Source organism: Solanum lycopersicum, chromosome 9 (assembly GCF_036512215.1).
Source record: "Solanum lycopersicum chromosome 9, SLM_r2.1".
NCBI lineage: Eukaryota > Viridiplantae > Streptophyta > Magnoliopsida > Solanales > Solanaceae > Solanum > Solanum lycopersicum.
Window position 1 is genome coordinate 2717409 of NC_090808.1, and position 17337 is coordinate 2734745.

Consider the following 17337-nt stretch of genomic DNA (forward strand, 5'->3'; position numbering starts at 1 on the left):
AGAGATTTTTAATGAGGGTTGACGATGAAGCTTAACTTTATTGTTTCACAAAAATAATTATATATCATTTTAAATCTGTAGCTAATATTTAAAGTTTGTATCGATTTAATAATATACATCAACATTTCATAAATATTATCTAAACTTGTCTACCGTAGTTTACGCAATTTATCAAAGATTTCTTCATAGACTTTTGCGCAAATCACATACAAGAAAATATTATATTGTATTCCAAAATTTATTGCAAACGTCAAATAACCTTTATTTAGTTGTATTGTTGCGTATTGACATAGTATCTTATTTTTTTCGATTTTTATTACTATATATTGTTACATTTGCTCTGTTTATCTTGTTATTTTACGAGCATTATTTTTCTTTCTATCGTGTTTTGTTCTATCGAAAACAACCTCCCTATTACACAAGGGTAAGGGTAAGGTTGTACATACTATCTTTTTTTGAACGTCAAATATCGAACTACACTGAGTATGTTAGGATTATTATAAGATTGAACGATATATGAATTAGATTTGAATGTAACGTTATTCTAAAAGGCAATTTCCGAAGGTTAAAAATGGAATGTAAACAAGCCCATATTGAGGCCCATTAAGTTGGGCTTGAATAGTAGATCAAATAGTCTTTTGGGCCTTAAAAAAACCTAACAAATCCCCAATATATAAAGTTAAAGTCTCACTAGGGTTTTATTTTCTTCCATTGAAGTACAGCACCGGAGGAGGAGCTCGCCGCAGCAACAACAACAACATCAGACATGGTGCTAAAGTAAGTTATCTTATCTCTATGTTGTAATTTTCAATAATTTTAGTATTTTGGAGAAACCCCATTTGATAATTGTATTGGTAGAGAGTTTAATTTACCATTTTCATAGAAGTGAATCTGAAGTGTTTTGAGGTTGATCCTCTCTGGGTTTTGCTAATTTGAGTTTTTAGTACGTGAGAAATGGTCAAAAATCGAATCTTTATTGATTTTGCTATTGTTTTTGGGTGATTTATGGTCATGTGTAGTGTAGATTGGAGTGTGTTGTAGGAGGTAAAGATGTTCGTGAAGCCTTGTGTTGTTTGGACTCTTGGACAGTACTGCTGAGTGTGTGTGGGATTTTTACTACACGAAAAATGGTTAAAGATCAAATCTTTATTCTGTTCATCATCCTTGGGAGATTTATGAACAGGTGTAGGTTAGATTGGAGTCTATTGCAGTAGGAAAAGCTGTTCTTGAATCTTTATGCAGCTCGGACTCGTTTAAATTATGCTTGGGTGTGTATTGGATCTTACGAAAGTGGTGGGTTTTTTGATGATCCAACATTGGGGTGTCAGTATTTTTGGAAAGTTGAAGTAACATAGTTGAAATCCCTCTATTGGTGAAATGTAGCTTCACTCTTCTTGGTTCTTGTGTTTGATTGTTTGTGTGTTTTGGAGGATCCTACATGTGGTTGTCAACATTTTTGGAAGGTCCAAGTAACGTAGTTGAAACCCCTCTATTGGTAAATTGTAACTTCACTTCTCTTGGATCTTGTGCTTCGGTTTTTGGGGTTTTAGTTATTTTGATTGATTAATGCATAATTAATATGAGAGGGGAGAAAATGGATGAGAAGAGGAGCACATTGGTAAATTGTTACTGTAAAGGTTTTGTCCTTCTATATTGATTCCCACAGAGATTAAATTTGATGTAACTGAGTATTGTTTCTCTGATTAATGTTAAGATAGCTTAATCTCAAGTCTTAACATGTTTTTTCTACATTGCTTGCCTGTATATTATTTCTAAGAATTGTTCAATATTTTCACGATTTACAATGATTACAACTGATTCAGCTTTACACTATCTGAAAAATGTGTACACTACCTATGATATATATCACTGATAATAACAAGAACAGATGATTTATGAACTGCCTTAACGGGGGAGGTACTTGTCGGCTGAATTTGTAATGGTTCAGCTAGTCATTTGTTCTATTTGAGGAGTTACCTCTTTCTTGTGTTATTGCCGACATGCCTTTACATTTGGTTTGCCCTGGTTGCTTTGAAGCATTGTAAGTGATGACTCATTACTTTTATTCTTACTTCTATTGCAGGACAGAACTTTGCCGTTTCAGCGGTGCCAAGATATATCCTGGGAGGGGCATCAGATTTATTCGATCAGATTCTCAGGTAACATGAAAACCCATTTCTTGCAGACGGTAGTTAACGTGATTTGTCTACTGATTATAGGACGCAAAGTCGTGATTGCTTATAGTATTTTCTGGTCCTTGTAGGTGTTCCTATTTGTCAACTCAAAGTGCAAACATTACTTCCACAACCGCCTGAAACCTTCCAAGCTTACATGGACTGCCATGTACAGGAAGCAGCACAAGAAGGTGAGTCTGGAAAAAAGCATTTACAAGCTTCGTTTTCTGAACTTAATGTCTGCTTTCCACTTCGAATATTTTCCACTAGCATTCCAAACATAGAACGATATAACTTTGTGATGTGAAGTTGTACACTGAGATTTACTTTGTTTTACGTCGTTTATTGAGGAAAAATGTTTTATCAGATTATACTGCTTTTATGTTTTGCCATTTCATATGCACTATTGCCTATTTTAATTTGTTTTTCTTTTGTGCGTGTGCTCAATAACATTAGGATATTGCACAAGAAGCTGTTAAGAAGAGGAGACGTACCACAAAGAAACCATACTCTAGGTCCATTGTGGGTGCAACCTTGGAGGTAATCCAGAAGAAGAGAGCTGAAAGGCCAGAAGTTCGAGATGCTGCCAGGGAGGCTGCTCTTCGGTGCGTATTAACTAAGCTTATATTGCCAATGTGGCTTTGTGCATCTTTTGAAATGGGAGACTGATTAGTTTGTTTGTTTGGTTTCTGCAGTGAAATCAAAGAAAGAATCAAGAAAACAAAGGACGAAAAGAAGGCCAAGAAGGCAGAGGTGGTGGCTAAGTCACAGAAAGCCGGTAAGGGTAATGTGTCGAAGGGAGGATCAAAAGGCCCTAAGCTCGGCGGCGGTGGTGGAAAACGTTAAGCTATTGTTTATGTTGTTCGCTAGGTAGCGCCTAGAGTGATTTTGCATCTTGATTGAGTGTAGCTATGTTCTGATCCACCAGCGTTTAGCGCGCACTCTGAAACAATATATTTCTGAATTTTTGCCTTGTTTTCAAATATCCAGATTGCTTTACTTTCATTATGTTATGATAATTACAATCTTGTTCCTTTATGAGAAATGCATCTTCCTTGCATTATATTGATGGTAGTATTTGCCTATAGTATATCCCTATTGCTTATTGTGAGGCATTTTAGGTAAAAAAAAGCACAAAGGAAAAGCATTTGTTTTGAAGTTCGATTAATTTAGTGTTACGTCTTTCCATTATTGTGGAAGTGCACTTCTTTTCTACTTTCATAGTGTAGCTACGAAAATTTTGGACTTGAACCAGAGACCTCTCGTTTTCGATGTAAATTGTTGTACCTTACTATCTATATTTTTTAGAAAGAAGTAAAATGTTACACCTAAGTTCAAGTATGTATCCAAGTTACATACATGGAGAAGAATGATGGGAGACTGAAGAGCAAAGTAGAAACACAAATTTTGTGTCAAGATGTATAATTGTATATCAAATAGATTGCATTGATTTTTTAAAATATTACTTTATTTCATTTAGCTTTCGAGAATAATTTAATTGACTCTTGATAATCAAAACATGACGAGTATTTTAGAAGAGAGTTCAATTTGTTTAGAAGGAAACATGAGGCTTGCCAAGTTTGGTGAAGGCACTCTTTCTTTTCGTTGATCGAATATATTTCTTTTACTTATTTCATTCAGGTCTTTACAAATTCATATAATTATAATTGATGCCTCGACAACGACTATCCGTGGAATATTTTATTTCAATCAAAATTCAAAATTTGCAAAGTATTATAACTAACAACATTAATTAAACACTATCCGTTCCATACTATATATTCCATTTGTCATGACACTTTAAATTTCGAGATTCAAATAAATTTATCTTTGATCATAAATTTATCATATATATTTTAATTATTTTGAATTCTTAATTATTGTGACTTATAATACATTTTACGAAGTATTTCAAAAGATTCGTAGATTTCACGCACAAAGTTTTGGTCAAATTTAAGCCGTTTGACTCTCGAAAAACAAAAAAAAAAGTATCAAATAAATTGAGACAGAAGAAGTAAGGAAAAAAAACCCGATGATATTAATGTCAATACAACAAAACAGTAGTACAACCTTACAAATTTCAAACTAATAAAAACCACTTAACACTCCTAATCTGAAATATAACATCAAATAATCAAACTAAACTCTGCTACAACTCTATTCTCAATTTCTAATTAATCTGTTTTAGGTGTTAATTAAAGATAAAACTAAACCTAACAAATTAATTAGATGTAGCACAATTAAGTTAAAATTAATCTCACTTCATGGATATGTTGGCAATGTGGCCCAATAAGGTGGCATCACTGGGTTAAGCCCATCTACAACATTATTAAAAACATAGCTACATTCAGCAATATTATTATTATTATTAATATTATTATTTTGATGGTTACTTATAGTAACTCCTCTTGTAATTGTCTTGTTTGAACTTGGCATTGATGTGCTTTCGACTGTTTCTTCACCTGATATTTCAGTGTAAACTGTGGAATTTACTTGTTTCTTTGTGGCTTGTTCCTTCAAAATTGCTCTTAATGCCAATACCTATCAAGAGAAAAAAAAAATGAGTTTAACTTCTATACACTGACAGTGTAACGGATTTCATATAATATAACAATAATAGTAATATATACAGTGTAATTATACAAGTGGAGTCTAAAAATAATAGTTTATTTTTAAACCATTGAGTCAATTCCTAGTCTTATGTTCAAGGAATTCAAAATTTGTATACATAGATAATACAAAAATAATACGTCATATATATACTATGTAATTTTTTTTATTGAGAGTGATCGGGTGAATCGGACCCCTATATCCGCCCTAGAATGTACGGAGTACACACTGTCTTTATTTTACATTTTTAGAGGTACAAAGGTTGTTTTCAATAGACAATCAGCTCAAGTAACACATATAAAATTGAATATAACAGTGATAAAGCTATGTTGAAAACAATGGAGAAAAGAACAGTAGCAACAATAATATTATTGACACTTTTTGAAACTTTTGTTGTGTTTTTTTAAATTTTATTTTATATTTCACTCATATAATTGTCTTTACATATTTTTTTATAATTTAAACTGTATGAGAGAGAATAATTTTTTATTAATTAAAAAAAAAAAGGAAAAGGGAATAGGGAACAATGTTGTATGATGTGTCAATTTCAATTTCTATTACAAGGTTTTATTAGGGAACACATAAATTTATTTTAATATTTATTTATTTGCATTCAATTAAACCCACCTTGCTTTATAATAATGATGTGGACTACTGAAGTAAAAGTTGTCTCCATACTTAATTATATATATATATATCAATGAATTCAATGATTTAAATCCATTAAATGTATAGTTCATCTTAAACATTAAAATTTTGTGAGACTCTACAAGACATGTTCAATTCGAGTTGATATTCTACAAGGTGTCCTCAGTTTCAATTAGGATTTTCGGAGGTTACTTAACCGTAAACCCTTAGAAATGCATCACAATCATTCTACAAATTCATGGATAATTTATAAAGAGATCAAATCCAAATCAACCTAGTTCGAGAAATACTCCACTGACGACCCCGAATCAAGGGAATAACAGAATTGTACCTGTATATTTATTAATAAGGTTATGTTTGTTTTTTTTTTCCTGTGATTTTCTGTCACTTTAAAATTTGTCGTAAACGGTGAGAACATGTGCATGAATTGCATGGATATAAAAGAAATTAAATGGAGAAAGAATTGTCTACCTCATCTTGAAGCTTTTGTTTTTCCCTTGAGACAACATCATAGTCTTGTTTAAGTGAATCATAGAGTCTTTCAAGTTGTTTAGCCTTCCATCTAGCTCTTCTATTTTGGAACCAAACAGCAATTTGTCTTGGTTGTAATCCAAGTTCTTTAGCCAATTTCATTTTCCTGTCTGGATCAAGTTTTATCTCTTCTTGAAAACTATTCTCAAGTGACTCTAATTGATCACTTGACAACCTTTTCTTCTTGTCCAATTGATGTTGATTGAGTACAAAGTTGTTGTTGTTGTTGTCCATTGTTGGGACTTGTACTCCACCATGTTGTGTTTGCATTGCATGCTTCATTTCAATACCTTCAAATTCACAAAAATAAATACGTGTTTAAGTTTTACGCACTGATATTAATTTCAAAATATAATGTATGGACTTAAATGGTAACCGCAAGTAACTCCATTAGATAACATTATATTTTTCTTAGGATAATTTTCATCCGACTGATTGAAATTCGTGTTTAGAAGTTCTACCTCCCTATCGAAGTTTCGTGACTCAAACACACAAGACCGCTGATTAAGAATAAAGAAGTATTTACCAGCCGCTAATAACCTCTCTTGATTTTTAATAACTTTTAGAATAAACTAAACATGCTATAACATATTCCCTATCGAAGTTTCATGACTCAAACACAAAATAGCCGATTAAGAATAAGAAAGTATTTACCGACCACTATAACCTCTCTTGATTTTTAATAACTTTTTAGAATAAATTAGACATACTATAACATATCAAATTACACTAAATTCATTATATTGTACATAGCTTTCTTAATCCTTGAAACATTATAATAGTATTGTCATATTTTTTTATTTTTTTTTGAAATAGTCAATCATGAGGCTGGAAAAATTGGTAATTACAACTAACACCTCCACACCTTATCCCAACAAAAAAATACATTTTTTTATGACAAAGTTCTATAAACATGCTTCAAAATTAAATGAAAAGCAAAAATATCTAAATCAAGTAAAACTTTTTTTTAATAAAAAAAGTATCAATAAGGATAAATAGTATATGAATAAATAAATAAATAAAATTGCTATTTTTTTGTAATATATTTACCTGGATATTGGTCATAATTGTAGTTGTAGAGAAAATTGAGAGAATTATCAATAACTTGTCTTGAAACAAAAGGTCTAATATTTCCATTCCAATCCATAATTTTTTTCTTCTTTCTAAACAAGGCAAAATTTCAAGAAAACACACAAAATTCTATCCCCTTCAATATATTGATAAATACTCCTTTTTTTTTCTTTTTCTAGTACTCAAAACAATGGACCACTTTAAAAAAATAATAAAACAAAATTTTTAAAAAAAAGGTTTTTTTTTTTCTTTTTTATGGTTTTGTCTTATTGATAAAGTTTTGGAAACTTTTTTTGGTTTTTTTTGAAGAAACAAAAGTGAAAAAATGATAAGAAGATGTTGTAGGGAGAGTTTACTACACTTTGTAGAAATAATGTCAATTTGTGAAAGAGATAGTTAGAGTATAAAGACCTTGTGAGGGCTCTATATATGCTTCACTTTTTGGAGCAACTCATAAATACCACTCCCTCTTTTGGTTCTTGGATGTTCTTTTTTTGGGACCTTGGGTGGGTGAGGGTACAATAGTGATATTAATTATTAAAAAAATATTTTTTTTATACATATTTATAATGATTTAGTATAAAGATTTTTTTTTTTACACTATGAGGATGTTAATCTAAAGAAATATGTGATTTGTAATCTTGAAATAATATAAAATTAAACAGATTATAAAAATTATTCTCTCTATTTCATTTTATGTGGTATTGTTTTACTTGATACGGTAATTAAGAAAAAAAAAGATTTTTGGAAACTTATGGTCTAAAATAATTCTTGAATATTTGCGTGGCTGAAAATCATTTTAATCAAGGGTAAAAGAGGAATTTTAAAGTTAAATTGTTTTTAATTATAGTAACGTAATATTCTTTTATCAATAAGGGTTTTAGTGGAGTAGTAAGTACTATTTCGTCCTTAATCAAGAGGTCTCGGATTTGTGCTCTTTCAGTACGTAGTCGTCTTTGTTATGAGTGTTTTACCTTCCAATATGAAACTTTCCGGTACGAATCCAAATTTAGTCGAGCTTCAATGTTGGTTATCGAGCATCGGGTGGAATTTTTTTTTTAAAAAAAAAGTGATATTCTTTTTGAGACATAACGGAAAAAAAATCACGTAAAATGAGACAAAGTGCCGTGTGTATATATGCATATGATAGTGTGAATATTTCTTACACAGAAATACAGATTATTATATGAATGAGTTTAAGTCATATACAACACTGATACAAGAGATTTTCTTACCCTAGATATTATTTTGATCAATTATACCGATTAATTTACCTTATTTTTAAGATTATAAATTTCCTTGTTTTTTTTTACCTATAAATTAACTTAAGCTGTTAATTAATTGGGGAATTTTATTAGTGTTAAATTTCAAAAGGAGAATTTGGACTCCATTGATGTATATTTAAAGAACCATAAATATGTGCATTCTTTATTAACTTAGCTAGGAGTTATTGATTGAGATTTAAAATCATATATGGGGTGAAAAAATCTACTCCATATATTTTATTAGGGATTTAATTTAGTGCTGTTAATATTTTTTGGGACCTTGAGTGGGTGTACTATAGAGATTAATTAATTGGGATTTAATTTAGTGTTAAATTTCAACAGAAAAAAAATTAACTCCAATGGTATATATATTTAATTAAAGACCATAATATATGCACTTCCTTCATTAACTAGCTAGGAGTTATTGAGATTATTTAATCCTATATGAAATAATAATTAAAAAAATGCTACTTCATCAAGTGAAGTGGTAAAAGAAGTTAATTAATAGGAAGTAGATTTAGATTTTAAAATTTAATGATTTTTATAATAATTTTGAGTTAATATTATAATAACTAGATTTGTAGGAAAAGTTTATAGAATTCTTCAATTGAAAATCTCATACATGTATGTATAATTTTTATTTTATTTTATTATGTATAATATATGATATATTTTCTTAATACAAATAATGTATTCATCACTCATCTTTGAGTAAAAACTGAATTATTCTTTAATGGTAGTAATGTTAATCGGAAGCCAATACAAAAACGTTATATCAAATGTCACGATCTAGAGGTATGATAAGTAGGTCTTGAGTTTTCGTTATGGATATAAGATTGTCTTAATATGAAGAGTGGGTTTAGAGATCTCTAATCTTAAAATGAGAAATTTTCGACACAAATTTAAATTAATCGGACTCTAAATCCGATATATTAAGTCCCCCTATGTGGTCCCCTAAAAGGCCTAAAAAAAAGAAGAGACAAGATGCCTTAGCTATTTTCACGCCTATTGTCTTCTTTTTTTTTAAACTTTCTGACAAAATTAACAACTTTCTTCTTCATCTTTAGTACTACTACTTCTTAGTACTTGTGTTTCTTCTATATGCACCAATATTGAGTACTCTTTTCTGTCTATTTGTAAGAAGATCATGAGGTTAAAGTCCAACAAAAAAAAAATATTAGCAAGAGACAAATAATGTCTCTCAAGGGGGTGGGGTGGGGGGCGGAGCTACAAGGAGGCAAAGGATTCAATTTTGAATTTCGTTCATTAGAAAATTATATTGTATGTCTGCGTTAATAAGACAAATCATAATTTTTACGATTATGTATGGACTATTGAGTTTCTAGTGTAGTAGTAAAGGAATCGCGTTTTAAGGAGATAATGTAGTAGCAATTACAAAAATGTGATTTTTTTTGTTAGAAAAATTCGATTAAAGTCCATAGAAAAGAAATAGTATTAGCAGGAGACAAATAATGTCTCTCTAGGGGGACGGAGCTACAGGGAGGCAAGAGGTTTAATTTTGAATTTCATTTGTTAGAAAATTATACTGTATGTCTGTGTCAATAAGACAAAATCGTAAATTTTACGGTTATGTATGGACTATTGAGTTTCTAGTGTAGTAGTAAAAGCGTCACATTTTAAGGAGCTAATATAGTAACAAAGGTCGCGATTAAAAAAATGTGATTTTTTTTGGTTAGAAAAGTTTAATTAAAGTCCACAGAAAAAAATATTATTAGCAAGAGACAAATAATGTCTCTCTAGGGGGACGGAGCTAAAGGGGGGCAAGTGGTTTAATTTTGAATTTCATTTGTTAAAAAATTATATTGTATGTCTGTATAAATGAGACAAATCGTAATTTTTACGGTTAAGTATGGATTATTGAGTTTTTCTCGACATAAGAATAGATTATGGTAGTGTAATAGTAAAGGAGTCGCTTTTTAAGGAGCTAATGTAGTAGCATGGGGGTCGCGATTATAAAAATGTGATCTTTTTTCTTAGGAAAGTTCAATTAAAGCCCACGAAAAAAAAACAATATTAGCAAGAGACAAATAATGTCTCTCTAGGGGGCGGAGCTAAAGGGAGGCAAGAGGTTCAATTTTGAATTTCGTTCATTAGAAAATTATGTCGTATGTCTGTATCAATAAGACAAATTATAATTTTTACGATTATGTATGTTCTTAACATAAGAATAGATTATTCTAGCGTAGTAGTAAAGGAGTCACTTTTTGAGGAGAAAATTATCCTAATTTAGTGGCAAAGGAGTCGCGACTAAAAAAAATATAACGAAACTACTATTTTAGTTATGAATTCGACAAAATTCATTAGCTTTAACATAAACGCATACTTATCTTAGAAAATTCACATAATATGGATAACTAATTTATCAAAAATTCATTAACTTTGATTTTTCAAAATTTATAACTCAGTAAAAATCCTGCTCCGTCATTGCATGTAACAAGTTTGCTCTATTTCAAAATAACGTTTAATTTTTACCCTTTAAATCGATAGTCTTTAATTTTTATCCTTACTTTTCATTTAATAAAAATGTCTTATTTACCTATTCTTTGATTTATAAATTTATTCTTTTCTTTTATAACTCAAAGAGTTAAAAAGACCATCTTAAAATAGAGACATTCGTGTGAATCACCTTACATGCCATTTATATTCTCCGTCTATAATTGTTTGTCAGTTATACTAAAAATAGATATTTAAAATTAACTATCAATTTAAACAATCAAGAAATAATTAATCATTTTTTCTAATTCTTTCCTTAATAATTACTTCGTTTTAATCAATTAAAAAGTTACCTAGACTTTTGATATTCTTGATATAGTAAGATTATATTAATCAAATCACACTTTATATTTAAATTTTTCTTCAAAAGAATACATGACCTTACCCTGATAAACAATTATGGACAGAGAGAGTAACATATAATCCATCTCAATTCAAGTAAATTTGTAAACTGTAACGACCTGTTTAGTTGTTTTGAGTAGCAGACTTCAATTCTGGAAAAACTGGCAGAAGCGACAGACCCCACGACGGCCCGTCACAGTTTGCGTAATCCCAGTTGGAGTCGGATTTCTGGTTAAGTTTTAAGGGACGTTTTTGACTATTCTTGCCTTAATTATAAAGTTCGTGGGTTTATATTAATAACTCAAATTTTTGGGGGTTAAAAGAGGTAACCCTAAGTTAATTAGTGGGGTATTATTGCCATCTTTTATTCTTAATTATATACTAATTAGGGTAAAAGAAAGAGGGTTGGAATAAGAAAAATAAGAAAGGACAAAGAGAGACAGAAAAAGAAAGAGAACGAGTAGAGAGAGAGAGAAACGAAGGGGATAGCAAGGATTTTGAGAAGATAGTTTGTTGATCGCAATTCTTCGGTGGAGGTAGGTTATGGTTTTCATGCTATTCGTAGTAAACTCTTAATAGCGAATGATATGTGTTAGTAGTATTGTAAACCTTCTATATGCTTAATTGTATGCTTGCATGAATGATGAGATTATGTAATTGTGAATAAATAAGCATGATGAAGCTATTGAATCCCAAATCTTGAAAAGAAACCCTAATCTACTTTGTTAATGATGATGCCTTGGTATAAAAGAAGGCTTGATGAACGAAAGTGGTGAGATTAGGGGATCAGGTGCCACGTTCCGGTACCAGGATAGAATATATGGATCGGGTGTCACGTTCCGACACCAGGATAGTATATGGATCGGGTGCCACGTTCCGGTACCAGGATAGTATATGAGGATCGGAGTGTCACGTTCTGACACCAGGATAGTATATGGATCGGGTGCCACGTTCCGGTACCAGGATAGTATATGAGGATCGGAGTGTCACGTTCCGACACCAGGATAGTATATGGATCGGTTTCCACGTTCCGGTACCAGGATAGAATATGGATCGGGTGTCACGTTCCGACACCAGGATAGTATATTGAGGAGCGGAGTGTCACGTACCGACACGAGGGGAATAAAGATAATGAGTCTTGAAAGATGATAATATATTCAAATCTAATGAACCTAATTCCCAAATGAGTATGATGAGGAGGCGTGAGTCCTCATTGATGTGCTTGGTGTTGTAACCAAGGGTTATGGTAACTGTAAATGCTGCATGCTAAGGATATTAGTTGATTTTATGATATTATCTGGTATATACTGTTTTTTATTTTGAGTTGGCCGATGATATCTAGTCAGTACCCGTGTTTTGTACTGACCCCTACTTTTATGTTTCCTTCTTTGTTAATTGTGGAGTGCAGCAAACGTGCCATCGTCTTCAACTCAACCGCAACTCTAGTCAGTCTTCGTCACATCGGATCTTCAGGGTGAGCTAATGCTTCTAGCTTGGATTGGATCTTCTTCCTCATGTCTTGATGCCTTGAAGTTCCGGCATGGACTAGCTTTTACTTGTTTTAGCTTTTAGAATACTCTTAGTCTAGTAATTTGATCATAGATGTTCTTGTGATGATGACTTCCAGATTTTTGGGATAATAATAGTTATTGATTTTATTAATGAGTTTAAGTCTTCCGCATTACTTTCTGGTTATATTATATTGAAACGTTAAGGTTTAGATTGGTTGGTTCGCTCACATAGGAGGGAAAGTGTGGGTGCCAGTCGCGGCCCGGATTTGGATCGTGACATAAACCAAATTATATAATGACCTATTTTACTTACTTTATCTATATTAACTCGATTAAATTCAATTCAATCCGCTTATTTCTCGCGATTAGTCATGCCTTAGGAAAATAAAAAATTGATAAAAGGGGACATTGATGAGAAAAAAAAAAGGTGTAAATGTATCAGAAATATGGTAAATAACGAGGTATAGTAGTGGTTAATAATAAATAATAAGGGTAATAAATTCTTCTGCTGATGCTGCTTAAAGGCCAATGGGTAGGTCTTCTATAATAAATGAACTTGCAGTACAAAATATATTTGATTTTTTTTATACCTTTTTGGTTTTAGTGATACGTATGGATCGATTTGATTTTATTTGATTTATCAATTTTTAATTTGTTAGATGTGTATCATAATAGTTTGATATCAATTTAATCGATAAGAAGATACTTATATAACCATATAAATACGATGATTATAAAATCGAAATAGAAGTGCAATGCAAATTTATAAATTGAACTTTTTTGTTTAGGAGAGAATTGATCGAATTTCTTATAAAGGCTCGTGTAATAAATTTATGGAAATTACATTAACTATATGTTTTTATTTTAATTAAATTTGAAATTGAGGAGAGAGAAGATAATACTAATTTATGTCGAGAAGCGAGAAAGTGTCCAAGGGAAAGGAAGAGGCTAGTTTTATTGTCTATGGACGAAAGAAATACTAAACTTAACGAAATAAGGTTGGTAAAATGTTAAAGTTATTGTTACGTAATTAGAAGTAAAATAGTATTTTTTTTGAAATATAATCTTATTGGGTTATCGATGTAACCATTAACTAAAATGATAAAACCAGAAAACAAATCAATAATTCAATTTTTTTTTCCTTTTACAAAATTGTTAACCAAATATTAATAAATCAATAGTATTTCGTTTTTTTAGTTTATTGATCAAATGATCAAATCGATTTTTGCACACCACTATTAGAGTCCGATCAGATTTAAATTTGCATTGAAAAATTTCACGCTAGTCGTTTTTCATTGTGTTCAACATCCACACTAGAGCCCGACTGATCATAACTCCCGTCTTAAAGTTTCATATTGAGGATTAGACGTTTCCTAACAAAGATGACCTAAGATTTAAACCTCAAACTTCTGAAATAAGCTCCTGGAAGGATCTATTATACATTTATTTATCAAGTATTTCTACAAGAGGCTATTTTCACAACCCGAATTCATGATCTCTTACACGACAATAACCTTACTAGTTACATCAAACTCCCCTTGAAATGTATTAAGCACGAATTCGAAGTATGCACCTACCAAAAAGAAATACTTATTACTTTACCACAGAATATTTACTGATACAAATATTAAATTTTTGTTTCTCAATTTTCACATTATGAATTTATTAAATTTAAATTCGCATTAAAATATTTTATACTACATATCAATAACAGTATTAATATAAATAAATATTTATCAGTCAATCACAATCGATAAGTCACTTTGATGAACCTTCCTTTTCACTTACACATAAAAATTTAAGACTCAGAGACTCAGTCTTTTTTCTTGGCTAGTTATGTATAAAGATCGGTAAGTGGACCTATATCATGAACACATATAATTAATATTCAATATATTTATTATTATAATTATTATTATTATTATTATATATATATAACAGAGGGGAAGAAGAAATTAAATTAAAGGGTATTGTTAGAATCCCAAAAAAAAATGTGACCAACAGACTGAAAATGGGGCTTGATAGGTATAGAACGTTACAAATTGTACGTCATAAACCTTCATTAATTAAAAGAGTTTTAATTTTTATATACAAACACACAGTAAACATCTCTATAATTTATAATGCCAAGTCACTTGAACGATAACGAATTTAAATTTTATATACTGACGATATAAAAAGGATACTAACAACGTCACCTAAATGGTAAGGTTGTGCCACTAGAAACCCTAGGGAAGTGAGTTTTAATTTTAATATGAAATATAAGCATAAAACCACCGTTTAATCTGGTCTCTCATTTCACATTTATAGAGTTGAACGAGTAGACATTCGCGTCTTATATGACATTTTACTTCTATATGCACTATGTCGCATTCGATATGTTCAACTGTGTCTACTTATGCATATATACACAAAATATAAATATTAGGTAATGTCAAGTTAGGATTAACATATTTATATTTTATAACTGAAATATTTTATATATAAGTTATTATTAGGTCATGTAAAAGGTAATGAATACCTAAAAAGTTTTAATTTTATATTGGATAAGGTGTAGGTCTTAATTATTTAATTTCATCGAATAATTTTGCATCATTTCGATATTTATGTCTTTGCTTAAAGAAAACGTCGATGGACCATAAAACAAAGGCATGCAAATTGACCTTATAAATCATTTATCTCTTCTATTAAAAGTATCAAAAAAATATTAATATTATTTTCAAAGTTTTTTTGACCCAAAAAATAAATAAGGACAAAATGAAGAACTTTTATTTCATATATATATAATCATGGTGAAAATTTATATGATATAAAAAATAACTAAAAGTATAATCATATATTTAACAAATATTTTAAAATTGTATCTTTATTCATTATTTTATTTTTGTAATTAATGTCATTTCACCAATAATTTTGATTTTAGAGGAAAATTTCGTACGACCTTGGTTGAATTTATTTAACAAATGTTTTTTTCATTTTAAAAACCCCACAAATTAAATACTCTTTGATAATTTTCTTTGAAAATTCATTTCTAAGTCTTAAAAACAACAATTTGTGCGGTTCACTCTTTTAACTGTCTGATATCCGAAGTTTATTAAGTTCTATTAACTCAAATTCACTTCGGATAAATTGATTAATATTATGTTTGGATCATTGTTATTTATTGTATTGTATTGTATCGTTACTATGTTTACAATGTTTGTTTTGATTGTTACTTAAAATGTATTGTATTGTATTGTTAAATTTCGTTGTTACGTAACAATGAAAATTCCTATTTTATGGAACAACCAATTTGGTGTGTTCGCATTGTTACTTAATTTCTTTTTTCAATTATATATTTTACATGATATTTCAAAATACTTTTTACCCTTTATCTTAATTATTTAAATCTAATCCTACCCTAAAATAATTAAGATATTTTAGTAAATTTATAAATTACAATACAGTATGATATGATTAAACCAAACAATTAAAATGTTATTAAACAATACAGTCTAGACAAACATTGTATCTACCATACAATACAGTATAATACAATATAATACAATACAATACATTATGAAATAATATATAACAACGATCCGAACAAAATGTAAAAAGGTAAAACATGTTTCATCAAAAAAGTTGTTTCTTCAAAAGAAAATAATAAAAAATTTGTTTGGACCAAAGTAGTCTTTCTTGTTGGACACATTATTTGACTTGCCTAGTTAGCTAGGAAGCATAATTATATATTTGAGCAAATGTGGTGGCAATTAAATGTGTACTTATTCAATTTCAAATGCATTCACATAAGCTCCTTTATAATTAATTCATTTTGGTACATTTATCTATTTCATTCTCATACATGTTTGGAAAGACTTTTTTAAAAAAAAAAAGGAATGGAAAAATTTTGGTTTTCAAATTTTACATTAATTGAACAAATACATCTTTACACAAGAAATAAAAAAAAAAGTTGGTGAAAAGGATCATTAATAAAACTAATAAAAAGTAGTTGTCACAAACTTTGAGGAGACTTCAAAATGATTAAGGTGGAAAGGGAAAAAAAAGATTGTTAACTCTTACATAAATAGTGAAAAAAAAAAGGTGAAAAAATTACACTCACATTAATATTTATAGTTATTGAATAAATATAGAACATGTGTCTTTTTATTTAATAAAAGATGATTATCTATTAATCATAATTAATTAATACACATTCTTTATCTTAATTTTATTTACTAGCTTCATGGTAAACTAATTTGGAATTCTTATATTGTATAACCTCCTACCAAGATATACATAATTAATGTATATATCTTGTATATTGACTAGCGGTTATATTAATTATTTTTAGCTGAGCGGTCAAATGTTGAAAAGTCACAAGCTCATGTCAATATATAAAGTTTGTTTTTACCATATTTATAGAGTACATATATAACCTTTCATTTTCTACTGTTTCTCACTTGAGTTGTCCTGACTAATTCTTTAACAGTTAAAAACAATTTTTGCCAAAGATAATTCGTTTTTAAGGCTTGAAATCGAAAATTTCTGATGAATGGAGCTAAAAGAGTGATTGGTATTGTAAGTTGGTAGAGAATAGTGTTTGTTACATTTATTTCAGTGAAATTGATTTTGTGGGCTAAGAAGTTAAGTATATATAGGGTATACTATTCTAAGTATTAGAGTCCAACA

General features: G+C 29.8%; 2 protein-coding genes across 2 annotated transcripts; one reads left to right on the forward strand and one right to left on the reverse strand.

Moving 5' to 3' along the window:
- Positions 1–605: 605 nt before the first annotated feature.
- LOC101249118 (large ribosomal subunit protein eL24) lies at positions 606–3219 on the forward strand. The gene is made up of 5 exons (XM_004246534.5): positions 606–777; positions 2084–2159; positions 2264–2365; positions 2631–2779; positions 2870–3219. The coding sequence occupies exons 1-5, from the start codon at positions 767–769 to the stop codon at positions 3018–3020; spliced, it is 489 nt and encodes a 162-aa protein (XP_004246582.1). The 5' UTR covers positions 606–766; the 3' UTR covers positions 3021–3219.
- A 970-nt stretch (positions 3220–4189) lies between these two features.
- LOC101264967 (putative homeobox-leucine zipper protein ATHB-51) lies at positions 4190–7432 on the reverse strand. Its single transcript, XM_004246854.5, has 3 exons — positions 7014–7432; positions 5904–6253; positions 4190–4715 (listed from the first exon to the last, which is right to left on the reverse strand). Exons 1-3 carry the CDS (start codon positions 7108–7110, stop codon positions 4437–4439), a joined length of 726 nt encoding a protein of 241 aa, XP_004246902.1. The 5' UTR covers positions 7111–7432; the 3' UTR covers positions 4190–4436.
- Positions 7433–17337: the final 9905 nt, after the last annotated feature.

What these genes read in the sequence shown, in the direction of transcription:
- LOC101249118 (XM_004246534.5), top strand. An exon ending in TTATTCGATCAGATTCTCAG is followed by an intron (nt 2,160 to 2,263) that starts GTAACATGAAAA and finishes TGGTCCTTGTAG; the next exon opens with GTGTTCCTATTTGTCAACTC. An exon ending in ACAGGAAGCAGCACAAGAAG is followed by an intron (nt 2,366 to 2,630) that starts GTGAGTCTGGAA and finishes CAATAACATTAG; the next exon opens with GATATTGCACAAGAAGCTGT.
- LOC101264967 (XM_004246854.5), bottom strand. Translation starts at nt 7,110, where the DNA reads ATGGATTGGAATGGAAATATTAGACCTTTTGTTTCAAGACAAGTTATT. An exon ending in CAATTATGACCAATATCCAG is followed by an intron (nt 6,254 to 7,013) that starts GTAAATATATTA and finishes GTGAATTTGAAG; the next exon opens with GTATTGAAATGAAGCATGCA. An exon ending in AACAAAAGCTTCAAGATGAG is followed by an intron (nt 4,716 to 5,903) that starts GTAGACAATTCT and finishes TTCTCTTGATAG; the next exon opens with GTATTGGCATTAAGAGCAAT.